The sequence below is a fragment of the Danio rerio genome, chromosome 7, assembly GCF_052040795.2.
Source record: "Danio rerio strain M-AB ecotype USA chromosome 7, GRCz13ab, whole genome shotgun sequence".
Classification (NCBI taxonomy): domain Eukaryota; kingdom Metazoa; phylum Chordata; class Actinopteri; order Cypriniformes; family Danionidae; genus Danio; species Danio rerio.
The window spans coordinates 75,714,115-75,733,204 of NC_141027.1; the positions used below are offsets into that span (position 1 = coordinate 75,714,115).

The 19,090-nt window shown below is 40.3% G+C and overlaps 1 protein-coding gene across 5 annotated transcripts in view; it reads left to right on the top strand.

The window, feature by feature from the left end:
* znf821 (zinc finger protein 821) overlaps positions 1-18,999 on the top strand; it is a 40,586-nt gene extending 21,587 nt beyond the window's left edge. For 2 of the 5 annotated variants that reach the window (XM_087262265.2, XM_087262264.1), the window contains exons 2-6: positions 1,216-1,338; positions 1,733-1,845; positions 6,615-6,710; positions 8,386-8,549; positions 8,849-12,979. In XM_087262265.2, the coding sequence (XP_087118391.1) occupies positions 1,263-1,338; positions 1,733-1,845; positions 6,615-6,710; positions 8,386-8,549; positions 8,849-9,626 (1,227 nt within the window). In that variant the 5' untranslated portion in view covers positions 1,216-1,262 and the 3' untranslated portion in view covers positions 9,627-12,979. Of the gene's footprint in view, positions 1-1,215; positions 1,339-1,732; positions 1,846-6,614; positions 6,711-7,191; positions 7,524-7,584; positions 8,550-8,848 lie in introns of those variants that run through there. The other 3 variants (XR_015496517.1, XM_087262263.1, XM_087262266.1) reach the window with 3 other exon arrangements.
* The last annotated feature ends 91 nt before the right edge of the window (positions 19,000-19,090 follow it).

Consider the following 19,090-nt stretch of genomic DNA (forward strand, 5'->3'; position numbering starts at 1 on the left):
GAGTGAGTGAGATGCTAATGGTCTAAATTAATTCAATGATTAATGCTTAGCTAAGCTAAAAGTGCCCCCACCAGACCCGGAGATGAGCCGAGTTTGTTTAAAAATGGTAAAACTCTATGGGAGTCAGTGATGAGTAAATGATGACAGAATTTTCATTTTTTGGCGACTCACCAGAAAAAAAAAAGCGCAAAAGTTGTGAGAAATTTAGAAATGTTTATAAACATGACACAAATACTTTCTTCTGAGAGGTAAATATATCTGTTGTGTTTGTTGTTGTAGCAAGTTATTGCTTCATCTTCTATGAACTGTCTTTCTGATTTAATCAGACAACCAAGCTCACATGAAAAAATACTATAGTATTTAGTCAATACTAATAGTGTATTTGAGCCATACTATAGTAAAGTGTATTATATTGTATATATTACAACATTTTGTTAATGAATACTACAACATACTGTAGTATTAACTATGGTGAACCAATAGTATATTACAGCGGTTCCCAACAGGGGGGTCCCAGCCCACAAGGGGGCCTCAGCGAGCTCTGTGGAGGATCACGTCTTATTTAAAAAAAATACATGGGCGTCCAAATTAATAAGACATTCACAGACGACTCACGACAGTTTGCCAGTGACCTTTTTTTCCCCCTGTCGTGAGTCATATAATGCCAGAAGGACAATATAATATCATCACGATGCAAGTACGCTCTTAAAAAGATCATTCTATTGTTAAGTATATTTAATTTATAGTCATTTTAACAATTTAACCATTGGAATCAGAATGTGATAACGCATATGCTTAATAAATAATTATACATTTTAACAAAAAAAGTGCAAGGTGAAAGGTAACAGAGGCTGCGATATCTGCTACCAGATCTGTTTTTAGTTGTCAGACACCCACATAATAAATATACTATAGTAATTTTCAGTAAACAATATAGTATTTTTAACCGTACTGACACTAACAATTCCTATAGAGATAAAGATGTTCAATCAGCTAAATGTTGCTAGAGTTGGTATTTATGTATTGCATTACCAAAAATGATTGAGGTCATGTCCATGTGTGGTGCTGTAAGTCTGTATGTTTGTATTGTGACAGGCCTAAGCTTGGGTGTAAACAGAAGCAAAGCAACATATTTTAGCTAAAACAACTAAAAGCAGAGGTGTGTATGGAGAGACGCCTCAATAACTCTCACTGATCATCTGGTTTCACTCACAGGGCCTTTTCACACGACTGGGTTGTCCGGCCCGCAGCACACTTTTGAGATGGATGCAAGAGACGACTTCATTGAGGACGGCGAATGCAACTCACAGGAACCTGAAGAGCAAGACAGCACAAGTGGTGAGATGCATACACAGTTTGAAGACTAAATTCTTATTCGTTTCTTTACATTTCACATATTGTTTAAAAGAAAAAGAGCACAATCTCATTTGAATTTAAAGTGACAGTCACCAAAATGGCACAATCAGAATCAAAGTCAAAAAGAGTCAGTTTAAAAGAGGTATATAACATTATTTGTGTGGTATTTTAAGCTGAAACATACACACTCTAGGAACATCGGATTTAACATCTTGTAAAAAGGGGCATACATAAATGTTTATGCTTTCTATTTGCTTATAAAATATACAACAAAATCCAGGAAGACGGCTGTGTGTGGGTACAGTTAAAGTAAAGCAAGGTGACCTGTGATGGAGCCATTGATAACATTCTGCCTTTTTTTCCCCTGTGCTGCCAGACGACGGTGACAGTGATTTCGATAAAGACGACGACTCAAATGCCTCGGCTGATGACAGCATGACGAGTAATAAGAGCAGTCACTGCCACATACTGCAAGATGACGTCAAGGAGGTGAGAGATGCATGAAGGAGATGGTTGTGTGATAATTTTGCATTCCTCTCTTATCGAATGATTTGCATGACCGGATTGCGTGACGTAGGCAAGCCTTCACTGTAAAAATGTCTGGCAAAGTAATTTAGGTTTGAGCATTCTTGTTTTGATGATTTACTATTTACTATTTAGATTCTTTCATTCATATTTTTTCGGCTTATTCCCATTATTAATCTGGGGTTTCCACAGCGGAATGAACCGCCAACTTATCCAGCATATGTTTTACGCAGCGGATTCCCTTCCAGCTGCAACTCATCACTGGGAAACATCCTTACACACTCATACACTACAGTCAATTTAGCTTACCCAATTCTGTACCGCATGTTTTTGGAGCACCCGGGGAGAACATGCAAACTCCACACAGAAATGCCAACTGACCCAGCCAGGGCTCGAACCAGCGACCTTCTTGCTGTGAGGCGATTGTGCTACCCACTGCGCCACTGTGCTGCCCTAATTTTGAAGATAGCAAAAAAAATTAGGAGTTTTCCAAAATATTATTAATATTTAGTTCTTGAAATTCAAATGGATACCTTCCCTACCTTTTCTTTTGTAAAAAAAATACATAAGCTTTTACATATGCCTTTTAAATGCGATTGCGCCTTTTTTATATGCATAATTTTTTTAAGTTAAGGTAATGTACTGAACAGTTGTGTTTATTTGTAACACACGGTTCTGACAACGGGATTGAGGATCCAATTGTATCGTCTTTATTGACAGAGAATGGTCAGGCAGGCAAGGGTCAATCACAGGAGCAAAGAGAATGATACAGGGCAATCCAAAAGCGAAGTCGAGTCTCAGGCGAAAAGATCGGTACAGGCGGCTAACATCAAATATTAGTAACTTAGGCTAAGGGTCTGGAAACATGGCATGGAAAAACAAGACCATAAAAAATGCATAGTAATGCTAACAGGGTAAACACTAACAAGACTCAGCAATGTCTGTATGTGTGTGTGCTGTCTTTATAGTGCGTGAAATCAGTCCTTGTGTAGCTCCCAGCTGTATGTGTGCAATAAACGGAAATCCAGAACAGGTGTGTTTGTGAAGTGAATGAAAGGATTTGTAGTCCATATAGTGACGGGAATGTAGTCTGAGTGAAAGGAATCGTTATAAATTGACTTTTGTGCATGAAGCAATCCGGTTATGTAATAATTATTGAAAAAAAAAGTTGACGATTTATTTATTAGTAGTATTTTTAATTCCTTTTTTGTGTGCGTAATTGATGTTAAGTGTTTCATTTGTGTTAAGCACCATACAAGGGGAATAATTAAGCTCTAAAGTAAATTAAACTAATAACTAATTTACTTTGTCGGGGTACAAAACGCGATATTGCCTCAAAATTTGCAATATGAATCGCCCTGTATCATTCTGTTTGCTCCTGTAATTGACCCTTGCCTGCCTGACCATTCTCTGTCAATAAAGACGCTACAATTGGATCCTCAACTCCGTTGTCTTTATAGTCCATGAAATCAGTCCTTGAGTAGCTCCCAGCTATATGTGTGTAATAAATGGAAATCCGGAACAGGTGTGTGTGTGAACTGCATGACAGGATTTGTAGTCCATATAGTGATGGGATTGTTGTCCGAGTGAAAGTGAATGAGTCCCAGCAATCTACAAGCTTTACTTTATTCTTTTAAAATTTTGAAGCACAATAATTGAATGCGTAAATAAAGACTATTTTAATTTTTGCAATCAAATTAATGTTATTATAGTTAACTAAATGAAAACCATAAAACTATAATAATTTTGAAACGCATTTGAATAAACATATTTGTAAGTATATATTATATACTAAATACATTATGAAAATACTATAAATATACTTCTGTATTACTTATAAATATATGTAAAAAAATAATTATGATAAATAAATATACAAATGCACTACCTGACTAAAGTCTCATCATCAATCCCAGTTGTTAGAGCAACAAATAATAACTTGACGTCTAGTTGATCATTTGGGAAAGTGGCAGAAGGTCGATTTTTCAGATGAATTATCTGTTGAACTGCATCCCAATCATCACAAATACTGCAGAAGACCTACTGGAACCCACATGGACCCAAGATTCTTGCAGAAATCAGTCAAGTTTAGTGAAGGAAAAATCATGGTTTGGGGTTACATTCAGTATGGGGGCGTACGAGAGATCTGCAGAGTGGAGGGCAACATCAACACCTGAGGGATCAAGACATTTGTGCGGCACATTACATTACAAACCACAGGAGAGGGCAAATTCTTCAGCAGGATAGTGCTCCTTCTCATACTTCAGCCTCCACAGCAAAGCTCCTGAAAGCAAAGAAAGTCAAAGTGCTCCAGGATTGGCCAGCTCATTTACCAGAGATGAACATTGTTGAGCATGTTTGGGGTTAGATAGCGGAGGAGGCATTGAAGATGAATCCAAAGTATCTTGATGAACTCTGGGAGTCCTGCAGGAACGCTTTGCCATTCCAGATGACTTTATTAATCAGTGATTTGAGTCATTGCAGAGATGTATGGATGCAATCCTCCAACTTATGAGTTAGTTAATGAAGTGATATTTACATTTAATTTAACTAAACTAAAATTAAAAAAGACAAAAACAACAAATTACTAATAATTTTGGGTAATTTGTATAGTTTACAGCAAAAAAAACAACAACAACAAAAAAACAATGTTTTTGTGCCACAATTCCATCCTGTATTAAAATGTTTGAAAGTCTAACCAATTATCCAACGCTTTTAAAAGCCAGAATACACAAATTGTAATTTGATTTACAAGCCTGTATGACTTCTAAGACTTAATAACATTTTGAGGCAAAGAGTATGACAGAATTCTTGGTCATCAAACCGTAGCGTTTGTTGGCATCTTTAAGTCGATAGATATTTTTGCAGGCTGACTCACCGCTCTATAGCAACCCAGTCGCCGTGACAGTTGGAGTGAGTCACCAGGGCTTATGCATGCATTTGTCTGCCACAGTCCTGCATCCGTCATCTGGAGCCACACTCATGATCAGTTACAGAGAATAAACGCTCATGTTCAGTAATGCTGTATTAAAAAAAACATCACACTGCAGTGCTGTGCAAAAGTGGTATTTTCACCACCAAAAAATGCATTTAAGTCAGTTATTAATTTTCTTTGGTGTAGTGTGTTAGTAGGAAATACCAGTTTACTTTAACAAACACTGGGTCTTGTTCACTAAACCTTTGTATGCACTAATGTTTCTGTGAAAAATACCTAAGGACATGTTTCATCAAAAATTTGCATACTAAAATTTATCGTAAATGTATGAAGTGGTTGGCACAATCGCCTCACAGCAAGAAGGTTGTTGGTTTGAGCCGCGGCTGGGTCAGTTGGTGTTTCTATGTGGAGTTTGCATGTTCTCCCCGTGTTGGTGTGGGTTTTCTCCGGGTGCTCCGGTTTCCCCCACAATTCAAACACATTTAGTACAGGTGAATTGGGTAAGCTAAATTGTCTGTAGCGAATGTGTGTGAATTTCCCAGTGATGGGTTGCAGCTGGAAGGGCATCCGCTGCGTAAAACATATGCTGGATAAGTTGGCAGTTTATGGATAAGTCCTTATTGATATATGCAACTTTTTAAAATAGCATCCATCCACCTTTGACAGTAAAATCTCTTAATAATGCTGTTAAAGCAATTCGTCTTTCGTTTTAGTGCCATAATTATCTTTCTTTGAACGAGTGCAGCTTTGCGGAAAGCCTTTATATGGAGCTGGTTTGAGATGTATTATGCAAATTACCAACCTCATGTACGCAGGCGCTCATTTACAAGACTGCAAATTCAGTAACAGAAGAATGAGTTGAAGAAAAAGCTCATGTGCACACGCGCGTATTATGAATTAAGTGTCAAGTTTTCTTGAGAAGATCAAATGTGCGAAAACCATATTCAAATATTAGAGAATAATACCTATTTGCCCCGTGTAAATGGGGCGTAAGGCCCCGTTTACACTAGTGCGTTTTAGTTTTAAAACGGCGTTTTAAACGACGATCCGCATTTACACTAGCGTTTCACCCAGCATTTCTGAACATATCTCGTCCACACTACGCCACCAAAAACGTATATCACGTGACCATTCGTGCACTCTGGGCATGCGCGTTGTAGTATAAACAGAAAGCATGTGTCTCGCTCGGCATTTGGTTATTGTTAGTCATCAGACGCCGGTTGAACATTGAACGCGATGGCAAAGAAACCAAGAGAGGTATTTTTGTGGACAGACGACGTGGTCGAGTTACTAAACGTAACAAATGAATAACTGCACAATGGCACCTAAAACAGACAATAGTGCAAACAACGCTCCCATTTCTGTGTCCATGTTGTTGTTTACAGTGAAGGCTGGTCTGCTGTCTTCGGGTAGCGTTAAAGACATGTGTTATAGTCATGTGATAGGGGCTTGACGAATAAAGGAAGGATACGCAATGACACAAAAGCCCCAATCAGCTAGCGAATCTCAGCAGCCCCGCCTCCGTTTTCTGATGTCTCCGTTTATCCACACTGAGACGGAGCAGCAGCGTTTTAGAATGAATACTGCCTCTCCGGCATTTCCAAAACGCTATGTTTTCGGCGCTCCAGAACTCCGGCGTAGTGTGGACGAATGGCGTAACCGTAGCAAAACTTATGCCTTTAAAAACGAAATCGCATTAGTGTAAATGGGGCGTAAGGTTCAGTTAATGTATTTACTAGCACATTAGGTCTTGTTACTCAAAGCCCTCATCTGTTTTCTGGTTCATCATGTCTGTTAGGAGAGCGAGGAAGGAACTGACCATGGGAGTTTTGTTTGTCCTCTTTGTTCCCTGGAGTTCAGTAGCGCTGACCAGCTCATCGCACACGTTTATCAGGTGAGGATTACACTACCTAAACCTGCTTTAAACACATTCTGAGGTAGGATTGAACTCGAAATGTTGGGGTTTCACATGCCAGATGTAAATAGAGCTAAGTGAGATTCTCATTTAAAAGCTGGCATTTAGACCACAACCTTCAGATTTCAATTGCTGGCATTTTATAACAAACTTGCATAGGGAATATTTGACTAATGGAAACCACATGTTGTAAAATATACAATTATTATCGTTGTAACGTTTTTAAATCCTGCTATATTAATGGAATACACATCTGAAGCTAAAAAAGGAATATGTGTCCATCGTATGCTACGTTTGTGAAATATCTGTCAACTAAAGGCTGATTTATACTTCTGCGTCAAACACCGGCGTATGCTACGGCGCTGATGCATAGCCTTTCTCTGTGGCCGTCGCCGTCACTGATGTGCAACTCTCAAAAAATGAAACTACACGTCGCAACAACGCGTAGCGCAAGCTCTGTGATTGGTCGGCTTGGTAGCGCTGACGAGTCGGGGCGGGACCGAGAGTCGCGCGAATGGCGCGCCCAATGGAGCGATTGTTTACAAGTGTGGAGTCCCGTGAAGGAGCTCCGGATGGAAAGTTTTGTTTTGTGTTTACCTTATAGTTAAAGTTGCTGCACATCCGCTAGTTCCTGCTTCAAAATGAGCGAGTTTGAGCCACTTGTACATCCAGGAAGTGTTCAGGAAAAGCAAAAAAGCAGCGAAGAAACTCGACACAGAGGAACAGTTACACCTCACTGCCAATAAGCGTTTCAGAAGTGTTAATGCAGACCAACAGAGACAGCGCGCAGAAGTATAAATGCACAGCCACGCGCGTTGCCTGCGCCGTGGGTTACGCCGGTCACTTTACGCAGAAGTATAAATCAGGCTTAAGACTTTACCATAGTAAACCTTTGCCGGCAGCTAGCTCTCTTCAGCTCTCACTTGGTCGCCCACTGAAGCTAAGCAGGGCTGTGCCTGGTCAGCACCTGGATGGGAGACCACATGGGAAAGCTAGGTTGCTGCTGGAAGTGGTGTTAGTGAGACCAGCAGGAGGCGCTCAACTTGTGTTCTGTGTGGGTCCTAAAGCCGAAGTATAGTTGGGGACTCTACAGTGCTCAGTCTTTTGATAAGATGTCCGAGGTCCTGACTCTCTGTGGTCGTTAAAAAAAATCCCAGGATGTCCTTCAAAAAAGAGTAGGGGTTTAACCCTGGCCTCTTGGCCAAATTTGCTGACTGACCTCTGTCCATCATGGCCTCCTATCATAATTGGCTTTATCGCTCTGTCTCCTCTTCACCAATCAGCTGGCGTGTGGTGTGCGGCCTGGTGCAATATGGCTGCCATTACTTCATCCAGGTGGAGCATCCCCCCAAAAATGTGAAGCATTTAAAGACTGGTTCTGAGCTAGCATCAAAAATGTGTCCAGTGTATTCCAGCCTTCAATTCAAAGTAGAAGTTCACTTTAATCTTGTGTGTGTTTTCAAACATATATTACCATTTACCATACACATAGTACTTTTGCACTCTTTTTAGAAGCTTGCAAGCTGTAGTCTCCATTGAAATCAATGAACACGTTTATTACTAACTATTTTGTCATTTTTGAAATGTCCTTTACATTCATCTCAGCTGAAGAGACGATGTTTGAACTCTCTTGTGTCTCATTTTCTGTGAACAGCACACGGCTGTGGGTGGCAGTAAGAGTTATATCTGTCCTGTTTGTGGACGAGCTCTCAGTTCTCCAGGCTCTCTTGGCCGTCATCTTCTCATCCATTCAGAGGACCGTCTGTCCAACTGTGCAGTGTGTGGAGCTCACTTTACAGACACCAACAACTTCAACAGGTCAGCGTTTTACTCAAGACATTAGGTCTCATTCACTAAACATACAATGTTCGTAGAGATGTTAAGTCATGATTCATTAAAATCTTTTGTACTAAAATTTTGTACTGACTTTCTGCACGTGCACTTTAAGACACTATTAGCTTTTTAAAGCCTGCGCCTACCCCGTCCCTAACCCTACCCCTCACAGTGACGTCACTTGCTCTGTTGAGTGCATGTGCATGTCTGCAGTAAATGAAACCCATTATTTCATCAGGATGCTTTTAAAAGAAACTGTTCTGTTTCCTGGTCTGTAAATGTAGGGAAAAGTTGAAGGAATTCCTCGACACAAGCAGTATAGAGATCAACAGCGATGGTGAGTCCTGCGCCATGTCCAACCCTCTACCCAGAAGTCCTACTACAAACCCCAGCCCAAATCCAGGTCCTGTACTGACCTCAATGCCAGATGGACTTCTCCCTTCTGCTCCGCCTCTTCCATCACTCTCTGACAGCCTCAGTCCTTCCAGCACGGGCCTTCCACCACTTCCAGACCTCATGAACCCAATGCCCGTGTACCCAGCTGGGGTTTTGCTGGTCTGCAACAGCTGTGTAGCCTACCAGCAGCTCGTGGATGCCCAGTCGCCGTCTATGAGGAAATGGGCGATCCGTAGGAAGAACGAACCCGTGGAGGTGCGGATGCAGCGGCTGGAACGGGAGCGAACAGCCAAAAAGACAAAACGGGCATGCGAGACACCGGAGGAACGAGAGATGCGACGGTTACGAGACCGTGAGGCGAAACGAATGCAAAGGATGCAAGAGAGTGACGAGCAACGGTCACGTCGTCTACAACGTGACCGGGAAGCCATGCGACTCAAACGGGCTAATGAGACACCAGAGAAAAGGCAGGCACGGCTAATCCGTGAGCGGGAGGCCAAGAGGCTCAAGCGACGCTTGGAGAAGATCGACCCATCGTTGAGAAACCAGATTGAACACGATCCTGCTGCAATGGCGGCGCTCACTGCTGATATGAGTCTGTTCCAGTTTTCATTCCCCATGTCCGTTCCCTCTATGGACAACGGACTGTTTATGAAGCTCCCCTAACAAGCACAGCTCACAGTGCAACCTTTGAGAAGAAACTGCAATTCTTGAAGAATAATGATCTTGATCACTTGTAACTGCGATAGGAATGTTATGGTCTTGTAGTTTCAAGGAGCTCGCCCTGATAGCCGTTTGGAGTGATGTTAGCTCTGGACTTCATTTTACAAGAGCAGATTTGAATCAGCATGAAAGACCAAGAGCTGCAATGCAACAACATTGACAACTTCAGGCAGCAAAGCAAGGTATGACTACTGCTGGGAGTGATCTGCTGTCTGATACAGTTGGATATTGCAGATGAGGTTGCTCTACAAGACAGACAATTCCTTGGAACCTCCAAGGGTGGTGGAATACTGTAGTCAACCGTGCGAACAAATAACACCAGCGCTGGGCAATGTTTAGTAGACTACTACAGTGACATTTTCAAGAACCGCCTTATCCCTTTCGCTATGACCTAAGTGAAAAGTCTAAGAGCAGGGATCATGTAGATGATCTTCCCATATGGTGGTCAGAAGAGAAAGCTGGACCTGAGTCCTCAACTATCATCTCTGGTCAAGTAGGAATGCCTACTAGAAACCGACAATATGGCGACTTGCCAAACTCCTCAGAGGTGATTGAATTGCTGTCAGTATGAATAACCCTATATGTAACATGACTTGATTTACATGATTATCTGAACTTATAAGAAGTTCTGACATTCATCAAAAGACAAATACTCTTCCCTGTCTGTAAGCATGTTTTAGAAGACTTGTCTACTTTATTTTCAAGGCTCAGACTTTTTGCCATCTTTCTTTAAAGACCCTTCAATTAAGGGGGTTCTCTGTTTGCACACGGACCTTACAGTGACAGGAGTGAGACGTGTAGCCACACTCCACACTCAGCCTACTGTTCAAATCTGCCAGACTGACTGGCTGGAATTTACCTGCATCTCTGGCTCACCTCCCAGGACCTTAAATTGGGTCACTACTAGCTCATTTTTTCACAGAACCAACTACCTCACCATGGGCTTTCTGCATGGCCTAGTCAAACCTGTGGATCACAGGCACCATGCAGGTCCACACACTGACTCAATGTTACCCTATGCCAACACCTACTACAGTCCAGGGGTGTCCAATCTTTCTCCTAGAGCAGGGGTCACCAAACTTGTTCCTGGAGGGCTTGTGTCCTGCAGATTTTAGCTCCAACCCTAATTAAACACACCTGAACAAGCTAATCAAGGTCTTACTAGGTATACTTGAAACATCCAGGCAGGTGTGTTGAGGCAAGTTGGAGCTAAACCCTGCAGGGACACCGGCCCTCTAGGACCGAGATTGGTGACCCCTGTCCTAGAGGACCACCTTCTTCAACAGTTTATTCACAATCTTAATTAAAAACAATCTTGAAATATCTAATCAAGGTATTCATTAGGTGTGTCCCAAGTCACATACTTCTAAACTATTTACGCCATTTCATAGTATATATAGTGTAAGTTGTTAACTCTTACTGAACAATTCTAAAAGGAATAGGTGCAGTTTAAATAACTGGATGATGCACTTATTCAACTGATAAACAGAAGTCTGGTATGTTGCACTCAACGGTTGCAGCATCGCTAACTAAGCGGAAGGAAAAGAGCTATCGAGCTCTAAGGGTTGGATTAATTTTATTTATTTTGGATTGTGCATGCAAAATTCTCCTACTTTAGCAATTATGCCACCTACCGAAGGTAAATTCGGTTGTACACATGACAGGTACTATAAGGAAGTTTGGTCTTTTTTCTTTTTCAAATTTGGCAACATTAAACGTCATATGGGAAACTGTTTGGATTTCCCTTCATTACAAATTTGAGAGGATACTAAAGTCATACACTACATAGTTGAGTGTATAAATGCACAGTGTATCGGTGCATAATGTAGAGTGTGTCAATTGGGATGCAACTAATGTAACTCAACCTTAAGCCAGTGTAAATTGAAGGAAATCTTTGGTCCTCCTGGAGCAAGATGGACACCCAGCCTATGATCATTACCCTATATGTTTATTGAAACGACAACTTACTTAAATGCTGTTTGAATGCCGCTGACCCAGATCGTGAAATCTACGTGGGCTTGCAGTCTTGTGGTTTTAGCTAATGCAGTTTAAGGTCAACTAGACCTTGACCACATCCTATTTGTCAATATTTACAAGGATGCAACCTTCACTATGCCCCTCAGTACACCCTTTAGTTAAGCCTGGATTTGGAAACAAACCAATACCTGATTGTCTGTGTGGCATTACAACACCAAAGTGTGGACTTCAAGGGCTGAGGGTGCCATTTGGGACAAGGCCTCTATTGGAGACCTATTGGAGGAAGGTCATTACTGTGGATGTACTCTTAGATATTGTTTCAAAGCACATTCAGACACACTTCTCTGACCTCCTAAAGGCTTTATATAGCTTATCGCAATGCTACACGGGTTGATACTTGTCTAGGAACTCAGGGATGGTGTGGATCATCTGCATCTTCACGGCCTGAGAACACAGGAGCAGGAGACCTCCTCGTCATTATCATGCTCGATCAGACACAATACTCACCTTTACCGGTCACATTGGCCTTTTTTTTTTTCTTATTTTTAAACTGCAAACTCCTCAACTGAGCCAAAAGGTCAATAAGGATATTCCGCAGCTCCATTACGTCTCGACTAAACCGACCAGTCTCTGCCCTCTGCTGCTGTCACTGTACTGTTTAATGTATATGTTACCTCTTAAAACCAGTGTGGTCCCGCACTGGACCTGGGAATGCTTGTTGTTAACGACAGGGCACTTACCGTGTGCTTAGTCTATATGGCAACGCAAGTAGTGTACAAATTCGAAAAAAAGAGAAAAGGTTGCCTTTGTCACTGGAAAGTCGTGCTTTGGTTTTATATTTAATGATTGAAATTGTGTGCTATTTCTATGAGATGTGCAATGATGTAAAGGTTTAGCAAATGCATGTATGAAACAATCAGGATGAACACTTCCAGAGAGAAATCCCTCCTGTATGGAGCAGTGACAATGCTGCATATTTACACTCAAATGGAAATACCACGGCAATTGCACATTAACAAAAGTGTTTCATAGTAATTTAAAGGTGAAGTGTGTAATGTCTGTGCCAGTTTTAGACTGCAAAGACAACCCCTGTCTTCCATCGCTCAATCAAACAGGCACTCCCATCCCAAATTCTCACCGATTTCGATGTAGACATTTGAAAGCTCAACGAAGCCCTTGTTATTAACATGCATTTTAATTGGTCCAATCATTAAGTCATGCAATGTATATGTGATATTTAAGTATGAATAACTTGTATATTTCCCAAAGCTGGAGGAAAGTCCTTACCCCAGCTGGAGGAGTTTAAGTATCTTGGGGTTTTGTTCACGAGTGAGGGAAGGATGGAACGTGAGATTGACAGACGGATTGGTGCAGCGGCAGCAGTAATACAGTCAATGTACTGGTCTGTTGTGGTAAAGTAGGAGCTGAGCCGAAAGGCAAAGCTCACAATTAACCGCTCAATCTACGTTTCTACTCTCACCTATGGTCGTGAGCTTTGGGTCATGACCAAAAAGACAAGATCTCGGATACAAGCGGCCAAAATGAGTTTCATTCGCAGGGTGGCAGGGCTCACCCTTATAGATAAAGGGAGGAGCTCTGTCACCCAGGAGGAGCTCGGAGTAGAGCCGCTGGTCCTCCACATCGAGAGAAATCAGCTGAGGTGGCTCGGGCATCTGTTTTGGATGCCTCCTGGACGCTTACCTAGGGAGGTGTTCCAGGCATGTCCCATCGAGAGGAGCCCTCGAGGAAGACCCAGGACACGCTGGAGGGACTATGTCTCTCTGCTGGCCTGGGAACGCCTTGGGATCCTCCCCGGAGGAGCTGGAAGAAGTGTCTGGGGAGAGGGAAGTCTGGAGTTCTCTCTTAAGACTGCTGCCCTTGGACCCGGCCCCGGAAAAGCAGATGAAAATGAAATTTAACTAAACAAATTTCCCAAAACAACCACATGCTCAGTAAGCAGCATAGGTGGTGTTTTCTGGCTGTTTGAATGCATTCAGTCATATCAACATGTACACTATGAAAGCAAGCCAACTAAAGGAATCTGAAAGTGTCCAAAGTGGACAAGCTCAAAACACTTTAGGGGCGAATACAAATGTTTTTAGTAGGAACGTTTCAATCGTGGGGTGGCAAGGTGGCTCAGTGGTTAGCACTGTCACCTCACAGCAAGAAGGTCACTATTTTGAGTCCTGGCTGGGCCAGTTGACATTTCTGTGTGGAGTTTGCATGTTCTCCCCGTGTTGGCGGGGGTGCTCCTTTTTCCCCCACATCGAAGACATGCGCTACAGGTGAATTAGATAAACTAAATTGGCCGTAGTGTATGAGTATGCATGTGAATGTGAGAGTGTATGGGTGTTTCCCAGTAATTGCTGCTGGAAGGGCATCCGCTGCATAAAACATATGCCAGAATAGTTGGCAGTTCATTCCGCTGTGGCGGCCCCTGATAAACAAGGGACTAAGCCAAAGGAGAATGAATACATTTTCAAGTTTCAATTGTTTCCAATGGTGCATCATGATGCATATGATTCTGTATGGATGGATAATAAGCCAATTACAGCCTGCAAATATTTCTCTGACGTTATTCATCACATATGTGCTTGTCACAATAGTGTGAATTGGCAATTGCACATTTTAAAATTGCACATATATTGGCTTTTAGAAACAAACTACTAAGAAAAAAACTGAACAAGACATTACTAACTTAAGAAATCATGCTAGCTGCTTTCTTTCTGAGATGCTAACACTTGCCAAGGATGACATAGCTTAGCATTAGCACATCAAATGATACCAGCTCAGATAAATGGAAGACAATAACCACATTCGTGGCAGCTTTCACAGTAAAAAATATATAGCCCTATTCTGTGGTTGACAATCCACAGGTTTTGCCATCCATTGAAGCCAACACTCTCATCATACAGACACATGCATATCAAATCATTGACATGATGATGATCATAATCAAGAAGACCAGAAGAAAAACAAAAAAAGCTCCTAGTATTTAGTATCTTCCACAAGTGATTGTAATCCTGAAAATGCATTTTAATACCAGATGGAAACAGGTCCAAGTTGAGCAAAATCACCACTTTAAGAGTTCCATTCTATTTCGGCAGGTATTGCATTAACCACAAATATACATAATTGGGATAAATTAAACATAAGTGCTACCTTTAACTAATGAACCTATAGTATATCGGTCATTGAGTAGCTAAACAAATTGGTCCAAGCACATTAGTACATTCCCAGCAGGCACACAATGTCATAAAAGGTTAATATTAGGTTAGATTTAGGTCCTGACGTCAGGTGATCAAAATTCAATGTCTAGTCAGCGTTTATGGACGTTATTTTGCGTCCAATAGCAACATCAAATGACGTTGATATTTGGGTGTTTAGGTTGTGTTGAAAAGTGACCAAAATCCAACATCGATCCAACATCTTAAACCAACGTCATATTGACGTCAAATACTGACATTTATTTGTCAGATATGGCAACCAAAATCTTAACGTCTGATAGGCGATACAGTGGTAAGGTCCACACAACGTCAAGCTGTAACATCATTAGACGTTGATATTTGGTTGATTTTAGGTTGTGTTAGTAAGTGACCAAAATCCAACATCATATTGATGTCAAATACTGACATTTATTTGTCAGTATGGCAACCAAAATTTAACGTCTTATAGAGGTCAAAGTGGTAACGTCCACACGTCAGGCTGTAACATCATTTGAAGTTGATATTTGGTTGATTTTAGGTTGTGTTGGAAAGTGACCAAAATCCAATGTAGAGCCAACATCTTAAACCAACGCCATATTGACGTCAAATACTGACATTTATTCAGGAATGGCAACCAAAATCTAATGTCTAATAGAGGTCATAGTGGTAAGGTCCACACAACGTCAAGCTGTAACATTATTAGACGTTGATATTTGGTTGATTTTAGGTTTTGTTGGTAAGTGACCAAAATTCAATGTCGAGCCAACATCTTAAATCAACATCATACTGACGTCAAATACTGACAATTATTTGTCTGGGTGGCAACCAAAATTCAACGTCTGATAGACGTCATAGTGGTAACGTCCACACATCAGGCTGTAACATCATTCAACGTTGATATTTGGTTGATTTTAGGTTGTGTTAGTAAGTGACCAAAATCCAACGTCGAGCCAACATCTTAAACAAACGCCATATTGACGTCAAATACTGACATTTATTTGTCACATGTGGCAACCAAAATCCAACATCAGATAGAGGTCTTAGTAGTGACACCCACACAATGTCAAGCTGTAACATCATTAGACGTTGATATTTGGTTGATTTTAGGTTTTGTTGGCAAGTGACCAAAATCCAACGTCATATTGACATTTAATCGTCAGGTATGGCAACCAAAATCTAACGTCTGATAGAGGTCATAGTGATCACGTCCACACAACGTCAAGCTGTAACATCATTAGACGTTGATATTTGGTTTATTTTAGAGTGTGTTAGTAAGTGACCAAAATCCAACGTCATATTGACGTCAAATACTGACATTTATTTGTCTGGTTGGCAACCAAAATCTAACGTCTGATAGAGGTCATAGTGATCACGTCCACACAACGTCAAGCTGTAACATCATTCAACGTTGATATTTGGTTGATTTTAGGTTGTGTTAGTAAGTGACCAAAATCCAACGTCGAGCCAACATCTTAAACAAACGCCATATTGACGTCAAATACTGACATTTATTTGTCAGGTGTGGCAACCAAAATCCAACATCAGATAGAGGTCTTAGTAGTGACGCCCAAACAATGTCAAGCTGTAAAATCATTAGACGTTGATATTTGGTTGATTTTAGGTTTTGTTGGCAAGTTACCAAAATCCAACGTCTTAATCTTCAGGTATGGCAACCAAAATCTAACGTCTGATAGAGGTCATAGTGATCACGTCCACACAACGTCTAGCTGTAACATCATTAGACGTTGATATTTGGTTGATTTTAGGTTGGACATTGGGTTCTGATGTCAACCCGATTTTCATTTCCAAACAAGATGCAACATTCCCTCGACGTTGGGTTACAACGTCAATCAGACATCATGTTGACGAGTTGTGCCTGCTGGGTTGGCATAAAAAATGTGTTATTCATTATTGCGAGTTACAAAAGTCATTGTTGGTGAACCAATCCTTATTTGAAAGAACATTACACACATCACCTTAAATCTTTCCTCAGTGTTTCATTTCGGGAAGGGTCAGTCTTGTTAAAATGGACCACTGTACATCTGTAAGTACCTCTTGAAAACAGGGTAGACTGTGTGTGTGTGTGTGTGATATGTATGTCTTCTATTTCATTCCGATACTTATTACAATTTATTTATTACTACAGTGAATGATGCACATTTCAGTGTTTCTAACATTCACAATGTTGTCATTATCATCTTTGGAGATACCTCTAATACTCAAAGCGAAGCAGCTGAGCTTTCCCGCACAGTCGAAGGAATCCAGATCCCACGTTTATGCTGTTGTGAAGTGTTAATGGTGGGTTCCTGAAGAAAAACAAAAAGATAGGATTTAACATACATGTGATGAAGCATCACTATGCAATTGAGAGCTGTACTCAAGCAACTTTGTATTACTACTATGCAGTTGATATGAAAGTCAATGCTCCAGATCACAAACCTCAGGCAAACTCTTTGACAGTCAAGCCATTGGTCCTCAAGTCCGTAACCCTCAATAATCCACAAGATCCATCCCTCACTGTTTGATTTTCAGCCTATTGATTTGATGTATGCACATTTAGACAGAATAATGCAATTTTTATGAGAAATCCCCTGGAATTTATGATAAAAGCACTGAGCTATTTCATAAAATAGCATCAAAATTGTGGAAAACCATCCTGATGTAAATGAGAAAATGATTATCTGTAGTCCAGAATGCATTGTTTGTTTTGAAAATAAAATATGAGAATTTTTGAATATTAAAGTAACTTTTCTTTGAGAAACAGGCTCATTTTACAATTCCCTTAAAGTTGAACAGTCGAGTTTTGCCATTTGTAAGTCCATTTAGCTAAGCATGTGTAGCTTAGCTTATAGGTCATTGAATTGGATTAGACCATTAGCATCTTGCTCAAAAACAACCAATTCTGATCATTTTCGCTTTAAAGCTGGACTATTTGTAGTTACTTTGTGTACTAAGAAAATGAAAATTTGCTATTTTTCTAACTCGATTTGGCTAGGAACTATATATATATATTCTAATTCTGGTGTAATAATCAATGAACTTTGCTTGAAATATAGTATAGTTTTAGCCATATTGCCCTTGAAAATATCAACCAACTTTTAATTTCCCATTAGATGTACACTGCAAAGATTTTTCACTTAGATTTTTTGTCTTGTTTCTAGTCCAAATATCTAAAAATTCTTAAATCAAGAAGCTTTTTCTAGACAAGCGAAAACATAATTTTCTTGTTTTAAGAAATAACATGCCAAAATTAAGGGAGTTTTTCCTTAAAACAAGCAAAATCTGCCAGTGGGGAAAGCAAAATAATCTTATGTCAAAAGGAAAAAGAAGATTATTTTGCTTGTTTTAAGGAAAATCTCACTTAATTTTGGCATATTATTTCTTAAAACAAGACAATATGTTTTGCTTGTCTAAAAAAATGCAATATTTGGACTATAAACAAGATTTTATACCACATAAATCTAAGTAAGAAAGGCATTTTTGCAGTTTACTAAACAATGTATTTACAGAAGAGTCAAGCTTTAAATTGGAAAAGTATATGAGTGACATGCTAATGGTCTAATCCGATTCAATGATCTATGCTAAGCTAAGCTAAAAGTGCTTCCAACAGCCCTGCAGATCGGCTGGTTGGATTTAAAAATGATGAAAATCCACTGTTTAACTATAGCAGAGTTGTAAAATGAGACCATTTCCCCTCCCCAAAAATTGAGTGTTCCTTTAAAACTATTTAGTCAGCGTTATTCCTAGTATATTTTAGTGGTATGCATTGCCATGTGACATGTTATGTATTTTCTTTTACATGTCTGTGTGCATATGAGTCAGTAAACCCCTGGAACTTGCATGTTATAAACTACATGTTTTAAACGCATTTATATGAGCTTTTTAAGGATTGGAGTCCAATAATTACTTGCCTTTTTTGTCTGTCTGTCTGTCTGGATGTTTTCATGATGATGTTTACAAATCTCTGAAAGGCCAAAATGAATGAAACCTGTAATAAAAGTGACGAGAATAGCACTGGTCACCACGCCAAATGGTCCTGTTCAGAAAGCCATGCTCTGTTATTGGGTTAACAGACCGAAAGCTCATCAGAAAAGCAGAAACAGAATGTGGAATAAACAGTGACTCTACTGCTACCCGTTTGTTTGTCTTTCTTTAAAAAAAATCATAAAAATAATAAATAATAAGTTAGTTTTTTTTCACAGTTGTTGGTTCATTCCTCTGTGG